The sequence below is a fragment of the Acomys russatus genome, chromosome 27 (assembly GCF_903995435.1).
Source record: "Acomys russatus chromosome 27, mAcoRus1.1, whole genome shotgun sequence".
Lineage (NCBI taxonomy): Eukaryota > Metazoa > Chordata > Mammalia > Rodentia > Muridae > Acomys > Acomys russatus.
Genome location: NC_067163.1, coordinates 44793251 through 44812896, shown reverse-complemented (window position 1 = coordinate 44812896; position 19646 = coordinate 44793251). Strand labels below are relative to the sequence as shown.

Here is a 19646-nt window from a genome sequence, read left to right as displayed (position 1 = left end):
CTTACTTCTGAGCCCACTGAGCACTTCAAAGTCTAGCCGTACTCTGTGTCTAAAGTGTGACGGAAGCCTTTTTATACTCCCACATATACCTCAAGACACACAAGGAAATATCTAGAGTTGTTCCTATGGGGTTTTTCCCCCTCAACAATATTTAGGCTAGGTGACATAAAAATATTCATTTTAATTCGACATGCCCAGAATTGATCTTCCAAAGAAAATATTAAAATGACTCCATACTCATTCTGAAACTCAAAGATAAACAGAAACAGCTGCTTAATGTCTCAAAAGCCAGTCTGAGATTCATTCCAATTACCCAACAAAAGGTACCTCAGGTGTACCACAGCATTTTCAAGCTACATTTTATGCCTATTAGAGACAAGCCTTGCGGCAAGCATGAAGCCCTTCCGGTTGTTAGCTCTTTTATGTCTGAGAGCGTTTTCCTAATTCCCTGTTTAATTTTATTTTGACTTCTAGAGATAGCTGTAAAGTGAGCAAGATATAACAATTTCTATGATAGTTTGCACCTGTAGTAAGGTCAGTGTGAAAAAAAAAAATGTTTTAGAGCAGAGTTTTTCCCCCAAATATTTGAATTTCTTTATTGTTCTTTTTTCCTAACCAGAAAGAAAAAAAAAAAGAAATATAATCTGATCACTCTAATTCTTCTATTCAAATCTATATAAAGCTTGCTTCCAAGTTCAAGAAGCATTTTATAGAAAGTTAATTTTAAAAATAGGGGGGAAAAAAAAACCTCTTCACATTATTTCCAATCATTTCACACCTCCCAGTGGCAATGTTATAGTGACCCTGAAGATCACATATACACATGAATTTTAGCAGTATTTATTACATTCTCCTCACCAGAGTCAGCAATCTTTATGACACCAAGCCAACATAATTTAACCAATATCCCTGCCTCCTCTCCAAACTTTGACAGTGTGAATATAACCTCTCTCTCCACATGCACAGATTTGTATATGGTTCTGTGTCCTGACCCTGTCAATGATGCCATCATATATCCTCACCACTCCATGTGGTCCAGTGTCCTGACCTTCTCACTGACGTCATCACGTATCCTCACCACCCCATGTGGTCCAGTGTCCTGACCTTCTCGCTGACGTCATCACGTATCCTCATCACCCCATGTGGTCCAGTGTCCTGACCTTCTCACTGACGTCATCACGTATCCTCACCACCCCATGTGGTCCAGTGTCCTGACCTTCTCGCTGACGTCATCACGTATCCTTACCACCCCATGTGGTCCAGTGTCCTGACCTTCTCGCTGACGTCATCACGTATCCTCATCACCCCATGTGGTCCAGTGTCCTGACCTTCTCGCTGACGTCATCACGTATCCTCATCACCCCATGTGGTCCAGTGTCCTGACCTTCTCGCTGACGTCATCACGTATCCTCACCACCCCATGTGGTCCAGTGTCCTGACCTTCTCGCTGACGTCATTGTGTATCCACACCACCTCATACAGCCCCACTAACATTCAGTCACGTAGTCATCAAACGATGCTCTGTGTATCATTTAGCCCTCATAACTGCCTTATGAAATAACACCAACCTTCTAGAAAATGGAAATGACGCAGAAAAGGTTGGTAACTGCCCAATTAACAACCAGCCAACTAAACCATGTCATCATATTGCAGCATTGTCTGCTCAAGCTAAAGATAATTCACATCACTATGAACCATTAAAAGAAATTACAGTTTTTTTATTTTAGTAAAAACTCCTTATATTAAATGTTATTAAACAACAATCAAAAAATAAATAAGAGGGGCACTATGGTGGTTTGGCTGATAAAGGTGTTTGCTGGAGGCTACACAGAGAAAAGAAAGAACTGGTTCCTACAGACTGTCCTCTGATCCACCCATACATGGATAAATAAATATGTATTTATGTATTAATACAAATAAATAAATGTAAAAAAGTAAAATTAAAATAAGGGCTGGCAAGATGGCTCAGCTATCAAAGGACTACAAAGCTTGTTCTGAAGTGAACTTTTGGTGCTCTGAACACCCAAACCCTCAGGGAGAAGAACTTTTGTATCTCAATTGTTTGACTTACAAGGAGACAAAAAGTCACCTGATTCCATCTGAGAAGACAGAGAGTATTGAGAAAGAAACCCACATAAACAAACTGATAAAGTCAGGAAAATGATTGAGTCCCCATAGGCTCAGGGACACAGACGCTGCAAGAACCTCTCTCTGGGTCCCTCCATCTGGCCCTTGCCGTCAGCCTTGTTCTCTCCCATAGGGTCCTCCAGTCCCTCAGGCATGGCCAAGGATGAGTGGTATGGGAAGAATTGGGGGACGGAAGGACTCAGAGATTCCAAGGAGACCATCAAGGCTGGTGGATCTGGACCCAGGGTGTCTGCACAAACTGTTGCACCAACCAAGGACAACGCATGCAGTGAACCTAGACCCCCTGTTCAGATATAGCCAATGGACAGCACATTCTCCACAACCAAGAGTGGGGAGAGCAGGGACTGCCTCTGACATGAAGTCTGGTGCTCCCAATTTGATCATTTCCCCTTGGTGGGGAGGCCTGGCAGGCACACAGAGGAAGGGGAAGCAGGCTATCCAGATAGGACCTGGTAGGTTGTGCATATCATGGGGGAAGAGGTCCCATTCTGTCAGAGGTAACTGAGAATAAGAAAAACATGATGCCCTTTCCAAGCCTTCTATAGACCAACTGAGACCAAAAAGTACTTTCTGGATAGATGATAACAATTAGAAAGTTGTTTTTTAGAAACTAAATTTGTTCGCTTATGTATCTTTTCCTATACTTTTAACTATGTCCATTTTTGTAATCATCTGTGCCTGAAGCGACTTGCTGGGTTAGTATTAAGCAAGTCAGCAGTATGAAATTTGCTTTTATTTGCAGTAATAAACCCGTACCACATAGTGAGCCGAGTGGGTGCTGACTTAGAAGGTGCTCAACACTTTGGCAATAGAAACAGAGATGGCTGGGCCGAGAACACAGCAGGACAAGGGGTTGGGGATGGAAGAATTTGGAGCTACCAGGAGGAAATGAAGTAGCTTGCTAAGCAGAGTTCTGAAAGGAAGGACTTCCAGGCAGAAAGCCAAAACAGTCTCTAAGGCAGGGGAAAACCTGACTTGTGGGAGAAAAGAAAAGACAGCAAAATCACTTGAGCAGAGGGGCAAGAAAAGAGTACCAGACAAGCAGAAAGAAGCCAGAGAAGAGTCAAAGGCCTAAAGAGTTACATCACTGTGTCCATGAAGCATACGAACATGTTTGAGGATAATGTTCCCTAATCTTGACAATTCTTACTGAAATAAGTCCATATTCCATGGGACCAGCATAATTGTATGATTTCGTTCCATTTAATGTTTCCATGTATAAATTCCAGTTTGTGGCTGATATTGAAAAATCAATTTTAAGAATAAGGCAAACATTCAATTATTCATTCTATTTGAAATGGGTTTTTAAAAAAGAATTCTCTGTGTTCATTCATGGGTAAAATTAACATTTTAGAAATAACATTTCTAGTTTAGAAATAGTATCTCTTTCCAACAGTTATGGTGTCAGGAGGAGGTGCATTACTTTGTAAATGTGAAATCAAGAATTAGATACTAAAATATAGCTTGACATAGATTATTTTTTTTTAATTTTTTACTTTTACATATACATTTATATTATTAAACATAGATACAATAAACTACATACAACAAGAGGGACCATGAAGCAATCAGTAATTATATAAATGTTACTTTCATAGTGTTTGGCTATTTGTATTTGGCAGCCTTGGAGAAAACATCTTTCCTATCTTGGCGAGTCTACAATTCTGAATTTAAGTCAATATCTATCATATCCCATTTCTATCAACCTAAAAACATCCATCTAGACCTAAAAACACCTTAACCCCTAAACACCTAAGCTTAATTGTAAAACTAAACTATCTGGTCTTCAACACCATCAGAGACTTAAGAAGAAATAAAATTAATTACCCAAGTATACAGGAAGTGCAGGTTAGCAGCTTCCAAAATGAGAAAATGACAGAGACAATTCTATGCCTGAACAGTCACCCAAAACTCTCTATAATGTTGGAGCATCATCTTCAGTCTTCTGGCCTAATATATCTGACAGACGTATTTGTGAGGAACTATTGAGGACTTGCTTACCCTGTCTTGGCAGAGTTTGGCCAGCAACTCTGGCCTGCATCCAAGCTTACCCACTTTTAGACAGAAGTCTGTCATTGGCAGAAAAGAGGACATTTTGTTTAGTGTCTGGTTTGCCACATTTGAAGCCATCTCTAAAAATGGGCAAGCATAGATTTATTCTTTAGACTCATCACATTAAGCACCAGGAAATGTGTTTGAAAAATATAGTTCAAGCTGAGCATGGTGGCACACTCCTCTAATCCTAACAGAGGCAGGCAGATCTATCTGAGTTCCAGGCCAGCCAATCTACATAGTGATTTTCAGGCCAGAAAGGGCTACACAATGTCTCAGTAAAGAAAAAAGAAACAAACAAACAATCCAATCAACAGCTTCTGAGAAACGTAGGGTCACTTTTCTTCAGGAAAATGACCACTAGTAAGTTCCTGGGCCCTCAAAATGCAGTATACATATATGAAATTTTCAAAGAACAAATTTAAAAGATTGTCAGATTAAATGTGCGTGTGTGTGTGTGTGTGTGTGTGTGTGTGTGTGTGTACTAAATCATTCAGAACAAATAAAGAACTTGAAAACTGCTATAGTTGCTGTTACTTGCTTGCCATGCTCCCACACCGACACCCAAACATCTCCCTATGTGTCCAAATATGGAAGCTCCTACAGAAAGAACAGTTGCAATATCAAAAAACAAAAGAAAAGAAATAAATGTGCTGGAGTTATAGTTCACTTTATTCAGTGCTAGCCTACCATGCGATGAAGCTCTGGGTTTGATTACCAGCACTAAATAAACCAGGGATAGAGATGAATACCTGTAATTCCAACATTTGGGAGGTAGAAACAAAAGAATCAAATAGTCAACATCATCTTCAGTTGTGTAGTAAGTTAGAGGCCAGGCTGGTCTATATGAATCCGTGTGTGTGTGTGTGTGTGTGTGTGTGTGTGTGTATGGTAGATAGTAGATGTGCATAGAAGATATCTGTACATAATAAACACTCAGTGTTTATTGACTCAACTACATTGTCCCTTTTAATCCCAAAAGGATACATTTCAAGAACCCCAATGGATGCCCCAGACAATATAGATCCCTGCATATACTATATTTTCTCCTATGCAGATGTATCTATGATAAGATTTAGCTTATAAATTAGGCATATAAAAAAATAAAAATCAATAAAAATAAATTTAGGCATAGTATAATATTTACAACAATAATAAAATAATTACAGGAGTGTAGTCTTATAAAAGATGTGAATATTCTCTCTCTCATCTACCTACCTGCCTATCTATCATCTATCAATCAATCTATCTAATTATCTCTAGCTCCATTGTATAGTTTAATATTTTAGATTGTTGTTGACTGTAGGGAATAAAAACCTTGGAGAAGGGAGGACTATAGTAATGGATTGAGAGAAAGACCACATAACAAACAGGAGTTTTAACCAAATATAGGAGCTAAGTTATGACATGCAACCCAAAGTCTGAAAAATAAATAAGAACTAGGCAAAGAACGAGGAAAGCAAACAACAAAAGAGGGGGATCAGAGTTTTCCTCAGGCAGCAAACCTTTGGAAGGAGTTAAAAATGGCCCTGGCCAAAGAGAAGGAGGTTGTCCCTGGAGACAAATAGACAAACAGTTGTGTTGTTACCTTGGAAGCAATAAGAAAACACTGGCAGGTTATAAAGAAGGTATGTGTCTTACTTGGGGTTTTGTTGTTGGGAAGAGACATCATGACCCTGGCAACTCTTATAAAGAAAGCATTTAATCGGGGCTGGCTTACAGTTTCAGAGGTTTAGTGCATTATCATCATGGCGGGAAGCAAGTGGGCAGACGTGGTTCTAAAGAAGAAGCTGAGTGAAGGCATCAGAAGACGATCTCAACACTGGTCTTAGCTTGAGCATATATGTGTGTGTGTGTGTGTGTGTGTGTGTGTGTGTGAAGAAGCTGAGTGAAGGCATCAGAAGACGATCTCAACACTGGTCTTAGCTTGAGCATATATATGTGTGTGTGTGTGTGTGTGTGTGTGTGTGTGTGTGTGTGTGTGTGTGTGTGTACATACATATGACCTCAAAGCCCGCCTCCACAGTGACACACTTCCTCCAACTCGTCCACCCCTACTCCAAAAAGGCCACACCTCCTAATAGTGCCTCTTCCCATAAGGCAAGCATTCAAGCACAAGAGTCTTTGGGGGACCATACTGATACAAACTCATATTTATAGTTTTGAAGAATTGTAGTGAAAAGAATACAGAAAAATAAAGACTCTACTGCTTTCTTAAACATTGACTTGAGCTTTTTTAAAAAATCTGGACAGAAGAATAGAAATTTACTTTATATATGGTTGACCAACTTCTGAAAGGAAGAATTTTAAAGAGCTGAGACTAGTTCATTGACAGAAGACGTGAATGTTGATTTATTTGATTCTTTTCCTTGTTTAGTTATATATGTTAACTTATAATATAAATAATATGTGTTACACATGCCAGAGTAATGCATTACATCTTATAGTACAAGGCAAAATATATTTGTCAAGTGCAGCTCAGGATATTAAACACTTCCACCACAGTGTCCACAGCTTAGTTAGTAAGGGCCACCTCTACTAGAATAGAATGCCCATAGGCCAAGTACTGAAATCACTCCTGGTAGAGTGGACCTTAGTAGTAGCCAGCAAGAAAAATGAAGTGTTGGTCCTACAAGTAATTTCTGTCAATGTTTTAAATGAGCTTCACCCATAGAAGCTCCATGTAAAAGCTTGGCCCAGCAGACACCTAGACTTCAGGCCATGGCACCCTCGGTACAGAGACCACTGAACTCACAGGGCCATACAGAAATATGAAAAAAAAAAAAATACTGGTTGTTTTAAGCCAATAAGTCTGTGATGATCACTTACTTGCAACCATAAAATGATTCATTAATTTTTTAAAAGCATATGATAGGACTATTTGAAATCAACCACAATCTTATGTCTATGTGTCTATTAAAGATTGCTCATATCTTTAAAAGGAATGAGCCTTAGTTTGTTTTGGCAGCTACAAGAAAATATACATGACTGAGGGACTTTTAAACTACAGAATTTATCATCTGGTACTCTACAGAGTCCAGGTATCTGAGGTCAGGATGTTGGCACAGTGAAGGTCCTGCCAAGTGTCCTGTGGCCACCACCTTATCCTTTCATTGCAACAAAAGAAGACAGGAGAACCTTCTAGGGTTCTTTTATTATGTAAGGTCCCTGATTTCATTCACAAGACCTATACCTCTAATAATCTCCCAGCAGCCCCACCTCTTAATACTCTCACACAGGGAGAGGGTAGGGTGGCACTTTTTGAATTGAGGGCCAGAGACATAAACACTCAGCACAGCGCACCAGGCTCTGATTGATTTAGCTTTCTGTTGTGGAAGCTCTTCCACTGACAGAGTCTCACCATGAGCAGCATTTAGCCCACTGTATCACCTTTTAAGTGTTATGGCCATCTGAACCAAAACAGAAATTAAGGCCAGAAAAAGGCCAGACTTCCCTCCCACAGTTGGCCCTCATTTGCCATCATCCCTTAATGTGTCCTGAAAGATTGGCCACATCTACAAACTAATGGTAGCATCACAGGGGAGCAAAAGCATGCATCAGAAAGTTCCTGTCTCCTCGCAGCACATGGTCTGATAGCAAGAGAGCATCTTTTTTTTTTTTTTTTTTTTTAGAATTACAAATTTTTATTTTCTATTTTTTCTTTTTTATTATCTTTTTTTACATACATATTTATGTTATTACATATATACACAATAATCAACCTACAGCAAGAAGAACCATGAAACAATCAGGAATTATGTGTTACATTCATAGTGTTTTGGCTATTTGTATTTGGCAGCCTTGAAGAAAACATCTTTCTTATCTTGGTGCAGATGATATAGATGAGAGATAGATAGATAGATAGATAGATAGATAGATAGATAGATAGATAGATAGATAGATCATCTATATCTCCCCAAGCCCTGGGATTAGAGAGGTACATGCCTGGCAGTGTTCCATGTGGTATGCAGAACTGAATCCAAGTCCCCCTCCTTATATAAAGTGGTAAGCAATTTACCAAGCAAGCCATCTCCATAGCCCCAACTCAAAACATCTTTGTATCAGGAATGATAAATATCACCTCTATTCGCATTCCACCAGAAAGAAATATTAATGTGTCCCCACCTAGATACACAGGAATTTTAACCTATGTGCCTAAGAGCACAGAAATTGGTGGATCTTAGCACTGTGTCTCACACAGTATGGTAAGATAAGACTGAAGGGTGATCCATAAATTTTGGTTGTCTACATTTGCAATTTGCCTTTACCATGTTTAGAAGGTTTAGAAGGTCACTATTGCTGCATAGCAATGAACTCAGAAAGTAAGACATTTATCCCTTCCCTTTCTTCCCTCCAAAGTCTCTCATCCATATACCTTTCTTGACTCTCCTTCAAATCCATGGCCTCTTTTTTCATTGTTATTGCAAACACACACACACACACACACACACACACACACACACACACACACACACACACACACGTATACTCAAATATAACCTGTTAAGTCCATATAATGTAAGTTGTATTATGTTTTCAGTGCTGTTTGACACTGGAAAACCAATTAGTCTTCTCTTCCCAGGAGAGGGCCACTTCTTCCACTCTCAACTTTACTCAGTTTCAGTAGTTCTTTGTATAGAATTGGGGCCTCCTGGACTTTTTCCTAGGCAGCCTGTTGTGTTTGTTGGTATCCTTGTTCACCCATGTTGGGAAGGTCATGTTGGTAGGACATTACAGCTTCTGCTTCTTACCTTACTGGAAGACATGATGTCACATCCATGTCCCTGATAGTCTATCTCTTATAACATCTCTTGGTTAGCCACCTATGACAGGAGTTATTCAGTTGACACCTTAGGAGATTTGTAGGAGGCTGGAGAGATGGCTTGGTGCTTAAGAACTATTCCTGCTCTTCCAGAGGCCCCAAGTTCAGCTCCCTGCGTCCACAGCCAGCAGTGTATAGCCACCCACAACTCCAGTTCCAGGCATGCAACACAATCTACTGGCCTCCAGATACTCATGTAGACACACACACACACACACACACACACACACACACACACACACACACACGTACATTAAAAATAAAATAGTTTTTTTTAAAGAAATTTTTAAATGTTTCATAAAGTCTATTAATTTTTGGTGAAATTTACTCTTCACTTTTGTTTTACCCTCTCCTCTTTAGGTTTGGATGTGTGGAGGAGAAATGTTTGACGTTCCGTGTTCTAGAGTCGGTCATATCTACAGGAAATATGTCCCTTACAAAGTTCCATCTGGGACCAGCCTGGCAAGAGTGAGTAACTGGGCATCAGAACAGGCTGGGTTCGTACAAGCTCTGCTCCCTGCAGGCTATGTAGTCAACATACACATGGGATAAGCTAAGATACTGTCTGCCAGAAATATCTGGGTGTCAAGGGTTTCTGTGCCTCTGCTTTATTTCCATTGCTTAAAGAACTATTAACTGTGATGGTTTTGCTCTGTATCACAGCACCTTCATGTGCATTGTATTTAATCTTAGCCATTATCTTCTGCTAATCCTTGCTAGCAGTATTAAGTATCAGTTGGATCAGCCATCAGTCCAGGCTGTGTGCTTGTCTACAGTGTCACCCACTGCAGGTGTCAAGGCCAAGTGGAGGCTTAGAGAGGTTGCTTGGTAGGTAGTCAAATAAAGTAAGAAGTAAACGTGACTGGGGTGAGTGGAAGCTAAACTCAGGTTGTCCTCCTCTAGAACCAGAATTAATGCTGGATAAAGATTTCCCATCCTCAAATTTCCCTTAATTAACCAAGTCTAATTTTGTTTGGTTTCATTGAGAATACAATTTTTCTTGAAGATCAAATGCAAGATCATCTGCCTTCTGGAAGCATCCATGACTGTTTGGGAAACTATAAAATCACAAACGTTGTCCAAACAACCCTGGCGATATCTCTGTTTTCCATGCTGTTTTCTCCATCGTTGTGTCTGTTCTCTTCTCTACAGTATGTATGTGCTATTGTCATCATTATTGTTTTAAACGATGTCACCAGGATTCATTCACATATCACTCTCACAAGGGAAGAGCTTTGAGTCTGTTAGTTCGCATTATACTGCCATCTAAAATAGAGCCTGGGGAACATTCAGGTAACTTAATGAAGAAATTAATTAGTTAGAAGTCTCAAGGAAAATAATATAGGTTCAAGTTTTTTTTTTTTTAAAACAGACATTAGTGAACTTTAATAAAATTATCATCCTTAAAATATCTCTTGGCGATCTTGTTCTTGCTTCCTTGCTTTGTGAGGCTGTTAACAGCATTCGTGTTTTTTTTTTTCTACCAACGTCTACAATCTTCTCAACAATAGTGAAATATTCTAGTATAAAACTGCATTGCACTTTCCTTAAAAGGAATCATCGTACCACTCTCTGTGCTTCCAAAATAAGAAGGTATTAATAGCACATTTCATTAAATACCCTTGGGAAAAAAAAGAATTCTGAAATCATAAACTGACTAAAGAGCTATATAAAGATAAAGAAACAGCTTAATTTAGTAATGAGATGCAATGCATATGAATAAGAAAGCAACAAAAATTCACGGGAAAGTTAAAGAATAAATGAACTCAAGCACACACTGCAAATCTGCTTTGTGGACATCATCGCAGTGTAAAAATCCTAAAGATAACGAATGGTGTCCTGCCAGGGATCCCATTTCCTTCCCTCTCTGATGTGTGCCTCATTCATTTGTGGGTGGATGGTGTGTGTTGCAGGCTCATAGTATAAAACATGAGTAGGGAAAGCAGTGCTGATCCAAAAAAGGGGTTGTTTTCAAGAATAAAATAAAACAAACAGCTCATATATTTTGGGAGAAAATTGAAGCACTTTTTCAAAAACTGTCAAGTATGGGGAAACCAGGCTTAGCACGTAAAACATCCAGGAAAAAGTGAATATTGGTTCAAATGAAACAAGTCCATAACTCTGAATCTTAATCTTTTCCACTTAAATTTACTTGAGGGCTCATTTCAGTTTTTTCCTAACCTGCTACAGCAATCAGAAAGCCATAAATATTGAGGCTCAACTGTCACTCTAAGAGCGTTTTATGATCTTTTAAACTATATTAAAACAGAAAACAAGTCTGATATTTGGTTGGAGAGACTCAGCTACTTTGCTACACTCTGCTATTACCAAATCATCGAAAACGGTGAGAAACTCTCAAGATAATTGAAATGCAGAGTCACATCTAGTCGGGAGATATTTTAATCTTCCTGGCCTCATTAGGAAACGGAGATGAAGCTGGAAACGTGACCTGGAGGGCTTGTTTATGTACTTTACAAAGCTCATCTAATCCAGGGAAAATGTGTACTTTTCATTTATGGATCTATGTAAACTGGTGATTCCAACTATCTCCAAGTACACAGATGTGCAGAAACACAAACATGCTCACATACTCTTGTGTGCACACACAGCACAGAGAGAGAGAGAGAGAGAGAGAGAGAGAGAGAGAGAGAGAGAGAGAGAGAGAGAGAGAGAGAGAGAGAGAGAGAGAGAGAGGCTGAAATCCTCTAGACAATACAAATAATATGTATTATTAAAGAAACATATTCAAACAGTCGTATTCAACACTTTCTCTTTGGCACTATTTTCTGACTAGAGGACCTGATGTGAGCTGCGCCTCTATGAAACATGATAGCAAATGATTCTCCACATGCTCTGGGAACCTGTGTCTGCACATCAGAAGGACAAGCACTGCTATTATAGTTCTGACCTTCAGTCCTTGCAAATTAAAGACTTTAAAGAAGGTCGTTAAGAACACTTTAGTTTAATGAATGGATTTCTAACAGCAAGGGTTTTAAAATTCAGAAGCAGTGACCAGAGCCAACTTCTGGCCAAGTTTTCAGACAGTCTTCAGAAAAATAAGAATCACAAGGCTTCATCAGGGAAATGGAAATCAAAACAACTCTGAGATTCCATCTTACACCCATCAGAATGGCTAAGATCAAAAATTCAAGTGACACCACATGCTGGCAAGGATGTGGGGAGAAAGGAACACTCCTTCATTGCTGGTGGGAATGCAAACTAGTACAGCCACTTTGGAAATCTATCTGGTGCTATCTCAGAAAAATGGGAATAGGGCTTCCTCAAGACCCAGCTATCCCACTCCTTGGAATATACCCAGAAGATGCTCCAGCACACAACAAGAAAATTTGCTCAACCATGTTCATAGCAGCCTTATTCATAATAGCCAGAACATGGAAACAGCCTGAGTGTCCCTCAGTAGAAGAGTGGATAAAGAAACTGTGGTACATATACACTATGGAATACTATCAGCTATTAAAAACAATGAATTCCCGAAATTTGTGGATAAATGGATTGAGCTAGAAATGATCATAATGAGTGAGTTAACCCAGAAGCAGAAAGAATCAAATGGTATATACTCACTTATATCTGCATACTAGCCCAAGGGGCATGTCCCACGAAAGCCTTCACTTACCAGGAAACTGGGACAGAGGGGAGGGCATCCTATTGGGACTCTAAATGAGAGACGCATGGGAGAATAGCAAAATAAAAGGATACAGAGGGTCCTAGAAACCTACAAGTAGAACAATATGATAGGCAGATTTGGGCCCAGGTGTCCTGCTCAAACTAAGGCACCAGCCAAGGACAATACAGGAGGTAAACTTTAAACTCCTTCCCAGATCTAGCCAATGGTCAGAATATTCTCCACAGTTGAGTGGAGAGTGTGATATGACTTTCTCATGTACTCTGGTGCCTCACATTTGACCATGTCCCCTGGTGGCGCTCAGAGGAAGGACAGCAGGTTGCCAAGAAGAGACTTGATACCCTATGAGAATATACAGGGGGAGGTAATCCCCCTCAGGAACAGTCATAGGGGAGGGGAATAATGGGAAAATGGGGGAGGGAGGAATGGGAGGATACAAGGGATGGGATAAACATTAGGATGTAACAAGAATAAATTAATAAAAAAAAGGGGGGACAGAATCACAAAGCTGTATTTATTCAATCTAGTAACATAAACTGTGTGCATTCATATAGGGTTCTCTCTTACTATGGGGGTTCATAGTTCATAGTAGACAGTTGTTTGTCATTAACATACGGATCGAGTGAAAGCAAACACACTAACTTCATTGTGTTCTTTCTACAAAATGCAAAAATTTGAGATGCAGTGACTTACAATTCAGCTTTTTATAGGAATCAGAGTATTTACTTGGCACTCAAAGTCCTAGGTATTTTTCTGAGTCAACTTGGGACCTACTGTCAGCACATTGGAGTGCAACAATGGGAACTTCTGCCAGGAGTAAATGATCCATCAGTCCCTGGAGAAAGGCTGCTCATCTCTGCATAGAATAGAAAGATTCTCATCTCTGGATGAGAATAGAAAAGCTCTAGTGTTATGGCGACCGTCATCCACTCCAGAATGGCAGTGAGTGTGGTTCAACACAGGAGATGAGCAGCAAAGAACAGCTGGGAAAGGTTTCAGCCTGCTATATATGGCTGAAAAGTCCCAAGTCCATCTTCTCTTATGACAAATGCCATTCCCAAAGTGAAATAATTACTAGCATCTTGGGGACTGGGGAAGGGACTCAGACTCCTCTGTATTGGCCAGTGTGTTCCAAGACCCTTCAAAGCCACTAGGTTTGAAGTGGGTACCTCTAATAGTAAGGACATGAGGAAAGTGACAGCCACACCACAGCAAACCATGCCAACTGACTAGCACAATAGTAGCCATGGCAACATCTTGATCCATGGAAGTTTCCCTAGAAGAATCCCCCAAAGAGAGCAAGGCTAGAGACTGAGGTGGGCAGTCCTGGAAGCACACACACCTGCCCTCCCTCCTGCTAACAGAAGATAAGGCTGGAACCAACTGTAGGAGAGAAGCATGTTCATTTGTCTGTAAATCCACATGTATGTGCATGACTGTAGAGGCCAGAGATCAACCTCCAGTGTTGTTCCTCACAGACTGTCCCTTTTGTCTGTTAAAACAAAGTCTCTCACTGGACTGGAACTTGAGATTCAGCAATATTCAGCAAGCCCCAGGAATCCACCTGTCTCCACATCCCAGGCACTGGGATTCTAGGCGTGCACCAGCATGCCTGGCTTCCTATATGGATGCCAAAGATCAAGCTCAGGCCCTCAGGCTTGCACTGTTGACATTTTATCAATTGAACTATCCCCTTAACACCAAGGCTAGAAACAAGCCTTATCCTAAATCCGTAAAGACACCCTGCCCCCAAGTCCCCCCCCCCCCGCACCCAGTGCATATCAGGCAGGACTTCCTACCCTAACATTTCGCCTTTGACATGCCAGTAATTTAATTTTGATTCTCAAATTTCATCTTGACTTTTATGATAAGCATTCAAGAATATGGGGGCAATTCAGATTTTTACAGGTTTCAGGCTAAAAGCTGAAGTCAAAGAAGCAAAGTCTGGTAAAGGTCAGATTTTATGGAATGTTCCATAGTTCTGAGAAATGGAAATTACAGCAAAGGGGACAGAGGTTAAATGGTAAATGAGTGGACCTGGGATTACAGACCAAGATCTGTGTCCAAAAGATGCCCTTAAACCCCCCTGCCTTTACAGATTTGCGATAAAAAGCAGGTGCAGCCTTTGTGACAGAGGAGCCAACAAAAGCATGGAGTAGGAAGGAGCAGGCACCCAGTTACATCAGGCTGTGTTTGAGACCTGAGAGGATGACCCATGGCTGTGCAATGGAGGAAGACCTACTTCCTCTGGACCACAAGGCCCTTCCTCTTCTTTCAGATTGTAAGGAGGAGCTGATGGTTTCTAAATAAGAAGAGCCAGAGGCAAAGCACACAGGGTAAAACGGAAGTGTCAACCAACCAATCAATCAAGTATATTGAGGAGAATGAGAATAATGAAAGTGCCATTACGAATGCAAGGAACCTGTAAAGACAATTTCTTTTTCTTTTCTTTTCTTTTCTTTTCTTTTTTTTTTTTTTTTTTTTTTTTCAAGACAGGGTTTCCCTGTTTAGCCTTGGCTGCCCTCAACTCACTTTTGTAGACCAGGCTGGCCTTGAACTTACAGAGATCTGCCTGCCTCTGCCTCCCGAGTGCTGGGATTAAAAGTGTGCACCACTAGGCCCGGTCTAGACAGTTTCTTAAAGCATTTGTAGGGATTTATTACACTGTATATAAAAAGTTAGGTTCAATTGACTATGTGTTTAGTTGCCCTCTTGGCGTTTGAGAGAAAATAGTTAGCAGCGCAAAAACAGCGGGATGAGGGAGCAGAAAGAGGACTGCAGATTGTTTCTGTAAGTGAATTCTGAGTGGTAGCATGCCTGTCTGTGGACTCCAGGAGCATCAGGCCTGGAGAGACACATTTTGCCTAGATTCTGCACTCCCACAAGGATGTGCCCTTTAATGTTTTCTTTCTAGAAGTAAAAAAAAAAAAAAAAAAAAAAGTGATGATTGTGTCAGGTACCTTTCTGGGCTCTGGGGCTTTAAGCAAAGAACAAGTCAAACAGGAATCTTAACTTCCCTTACCTATGGCAGTTAGGTAGAGTGAAAACAGTTCATCTGTAAAAGTCCCCAGAATACTGACGGCTAGACTGAGAGAAGGGAGAAATGAGAATCATCAAATGTCGGGGCCCGCCGGACAATCAACTGAGACCTTCGGACCCCTAGGGAGAAAATGGGGGACAAGAGACGCAAGGAACGGACAGCAAGTCAAGGAGTCTGATCAAGCTGACAAAATTTTATTTTCTCAGGCTGCTTATATATTTTAAAAGCAGGATGTAGGGAGGGGGGTGAGGAGGTGAGAAGCGATTGATCTTGGCTACAGCTGTGCAAGATATCAATTATATCAATTAGGGTCAAGGGTGGGGGGGGTTGGGGAATTGAGCTCATAGCTAGTCACATTTTGAGAAACCAGTCAGAAACCTGGTTGACTGAGAGAGCCAGGCCAGGTGGGTGTCTAGGCGACCGTGACCATAGATCCATATCCGGTTCATGAGAAGCCAAGAACAATAAGGTTCCAGGGTGATTGTGGAGAAGTCCTTGTGAAGAAGGAGGAAGTGAAGGAAGAAGGCCTGAGAGGACCTAAGTTTGTGGAGCCAAAGCACTTTGAGCTGAGCAGAAGTACAAAGCCGTGCCTGGCAAGCAAACTCACTGCACAATGAGATCTGAATTTAACATAGTTTGCTTATGTGGAAACTCGTTTTGTATATGTTATCTCTGGACCTATGATTTAACAGAAAAGGCCATATATGATGTGTATAGTATCTAACATTATCATAGATAGATAGATAGATAGATAGATAGATAGATAGATAGATAGATGATAGGTAGAGAGAAATAGAGAGATAGAGATAAATAGTAGCATATGCTTGATAGATTATGGGGTCTTGGGAAAAGGCGCTCTGTGTGTGTGTGTGTGTGTGTGTGTGTGTGTGTGTGTGTGTGTGTGTGTGTGTTTTGTTTTGTTTTTAACAAGGTCTTATATAGCCCAGGCTAATCTTAAACTCATGCTGCAGGCAAGGATAATCCTCTGGCCCCCAGCTCCTGGTACGATAGTTTTCCAGGCTTGTGGAACCATCCTTAGCCTAGCTAAATGATTGTTTACTGGTTTCATAAAACTCCTGTACACATATTTTACTTTCCTGAGGGTCCCTTACCTGAATAGCAAGATCCTTGAAAGACCCTTACAGTTGTTTTTTTTTTTTATTAATTTATTCTTGTTACATCTCAATGTTTATCCCATCCCTTGTATCCTCCCATTCCTCCCCCCCCCCCAACCCTTACAGTTGTTATACCCCATGGGTATGGAGGGTAAATGCAAGATCTGAAAGAGAAAGGCTGCTTAACTGTCAGCTATGAAATGTCTTCTTAATATATTTTCAAAGATTCACTTCTCCAAAGACATCCCCCTGGTGATGCCCAAGTCTGATGGTATCTCTAAAACACCCTTAAAATTCTTAAAGTTTTTTTTTAATTGCTGGAGGTAGGGAAATTCATGCAGGACAGGTAGAGGAGTGCTTTAGGGTGTCAGGCAGACCACCCTAAGTCAATCACTAGACACTTCTTTGTTGACTGTCGTATCAGTGACTCCTGTCTGAACTGCCTGAAAGGAAAACACATAATATCTCATATCTTCAGCTCTCTTTTTTTTTTTTTTTCAATGTCTCGGCATTGCATCAGTTGATAAAAAGCATTAACAAGCCCAAAATGACTGGTTTGATATCCGAAAATAAAATCGCCAACAAGACTATAGAGTAGGACGATGAACGAGAGGTCTCAGCTCCCACAAATTGACCTTTCTCCCCTCCTGGCTGTGAACCAGTCCGTTCTCATAAAAGCTGCCCGGCAAATAAGAGCCGTGGCATGACAGCCTCAGACAGCAGCACAGCCATCCCACGCTTCTCTCTATTGCTCTCAGAGCTGTAGGGTCTGGGTGCTTTATTTGAAGTATCAGGAAGTTCAGGTGCAACGTGGCCGATTGCAGGCTTCCTCCCAAAAAGCAGCAAATGATAGGTTCTTCCCCCCAAGGCTCGGCCTCCATAAGTGGTGAGCTCTGCTGTGTGGCAGCAATCCCTCTGAAGATGACAGCCATCCCTTATTCTTCCTCCCACTGGAGCAAAACAAGCAATAACGCTGTCCAGTACTGGTGGTAAGGACTAAGTATGATTCATACACAGCAATCTTGGGCTTGCTGCTCTTTCCTTGTGACCACAATGTAAAAATAAAATAGTCTCCACTAAGGCTTTCTATTTAGGTGGACATTTTTTATTTAAGGACTTCGGGCATTTTCATTAAACGATGCTTCAATTATTTTCCATGATATCGTCCTTTAAAATAAGTTATAAATCTACGGGCCAATAATGATTCAGTAAGTCATTAAAGCTGTGGTGATCCCATTACATGCCATGAAGATAAATGTTACCTCAAAAGGGCTCTGTCGTGGATTCACCTTTAACATGGCTCTGAAAATTGATTGTGATGTTTTGTTAAATGGATGTATAACTAAACTGCTTTCAATTTTTTTTTTTAAAAAACTCAAAAATTCTATCAGTAAATATTTACCAGGGACATACTATGTTCCAGGCAGAAAGGCATGTCGCAGCATTGCACTTTTCCAAGGTGTTCGCTCAGAGCAGTTCTTTGTAAAGCAATTGTGCCTCCTTTACACCATTCCCTATGCTGTATGCATTAAGCAGCCCTGGTGGAGCTCACACACTTGCCCACAGTTCCATCCTCTTCTTGAACCCTGAAGGATTGATGCAAGTGCAACGTAAAAGGAAAAATAAAACAGTGCCCATGCATGGAGACTGGACAGGGAAACATGAAACACATTACTTTTCCATTATTTACCCTTTAACTGCTCCTAATCCCTAACCCAAGGATGTCGTAAGTGTCTATTCTGTTTTTTGAATAAGAAATGGCAATAAAATAATGCATTATCCTCTACACTTCCTTGAGACTGTAATATAATTATAGCATGTCTCCCTTCCTTGCCTTCCCTCCAGACCCTCCAGGATATCCACCCCTGCTCCTTCAAATTGTTAGCCTCTTTTTACTAACTGTTACTGCATATATATGTACATAGATAGATAGATAGATAGATAGATAGATAGATAGATAGATAGATAGATAGAGATATACATATGTATAGTCCCCAAAATAATTCATTCAGTCTGTATATTATTCCTCACACGTATGTTCTCAGGGCTGACAGTTTGGCACTGGATAACCAACTCATGAGTACACCCTAGGGACTGCCATCTCTCCCGTTCCCATCTTTGCTCCATTGCCTGTAGCTCTGTGTACGGTTGAGGCCTCATGGCTTTTCCCCATCCAGCTTGAAATGTTCATTGGCGCCATCCTTGTTTTGCTCACAGACCTTTATAGATTTTAAAGCAATGTAGATTTTCATATACGCATATACCCTAAAAAGCAAAGGTAAAATAGTAAATATTTGACATGAATAATCCCCTGCCGTTTCGTGTCATAAAAGCATATATGGAGCAAATACATTATGTTAAAATGTCACACTTTCATGCAACCTCTCAAAACTACCCTTCAGCTGAGCTTCTGCCTATTTATTTGAGCCTCGTCTTTTCCCACGAACGCTATGTTCTTCCTAACATTAAGCAGTTTTGCTCATTTTAATTACTTTGAATAGTTTCTGGTGCTTTCCCAAGTTTAACTTCAGCTACAACCTGTGCGTCATCTAGAGAACACTTCCAAGTATGCAAAGCAAAAACAGGTAATTGAGCCAAACAGTCTTTAAGCTATGAGGACACATTCAACATTTTGGGGCCTTACACTGACTGCCAACATGTTGCTTTAGCTTTGTTTACACCCACCGGGATATTTTGTTAAATAAAGACAGTGTTTAAATTGTAGCTGTATATGCTTATGTAATCCTTGCCTAATATAGACAATAATTGCTTTGTCCTTCTTTAATAAAATTAAGAGCATGCTTATGTTCTGTGTCTAGTTGTCTT

At 40.5% G+C, this 19646-nt stretch overlaps 1 protein-coding gene across 1 annotated transcript in view; it reads left to right on the top strand.

Moving 5' to 3' along the window:
- Positions 1-19646, top strand: part of Galntl6 (polypeptide N-acetylgalactosaminyltransferase like 6) — a 750388-nt gene that overhangs the window by 655758 nt on the left and 74984 nt on the right. Inside the window, 1 exon segment of the mRNA XM_051169799.1 lies at positions 9383-9490. Coding sequence (XP_051025756.1) covers positions 9383-9490 — 108 coding nt within the window.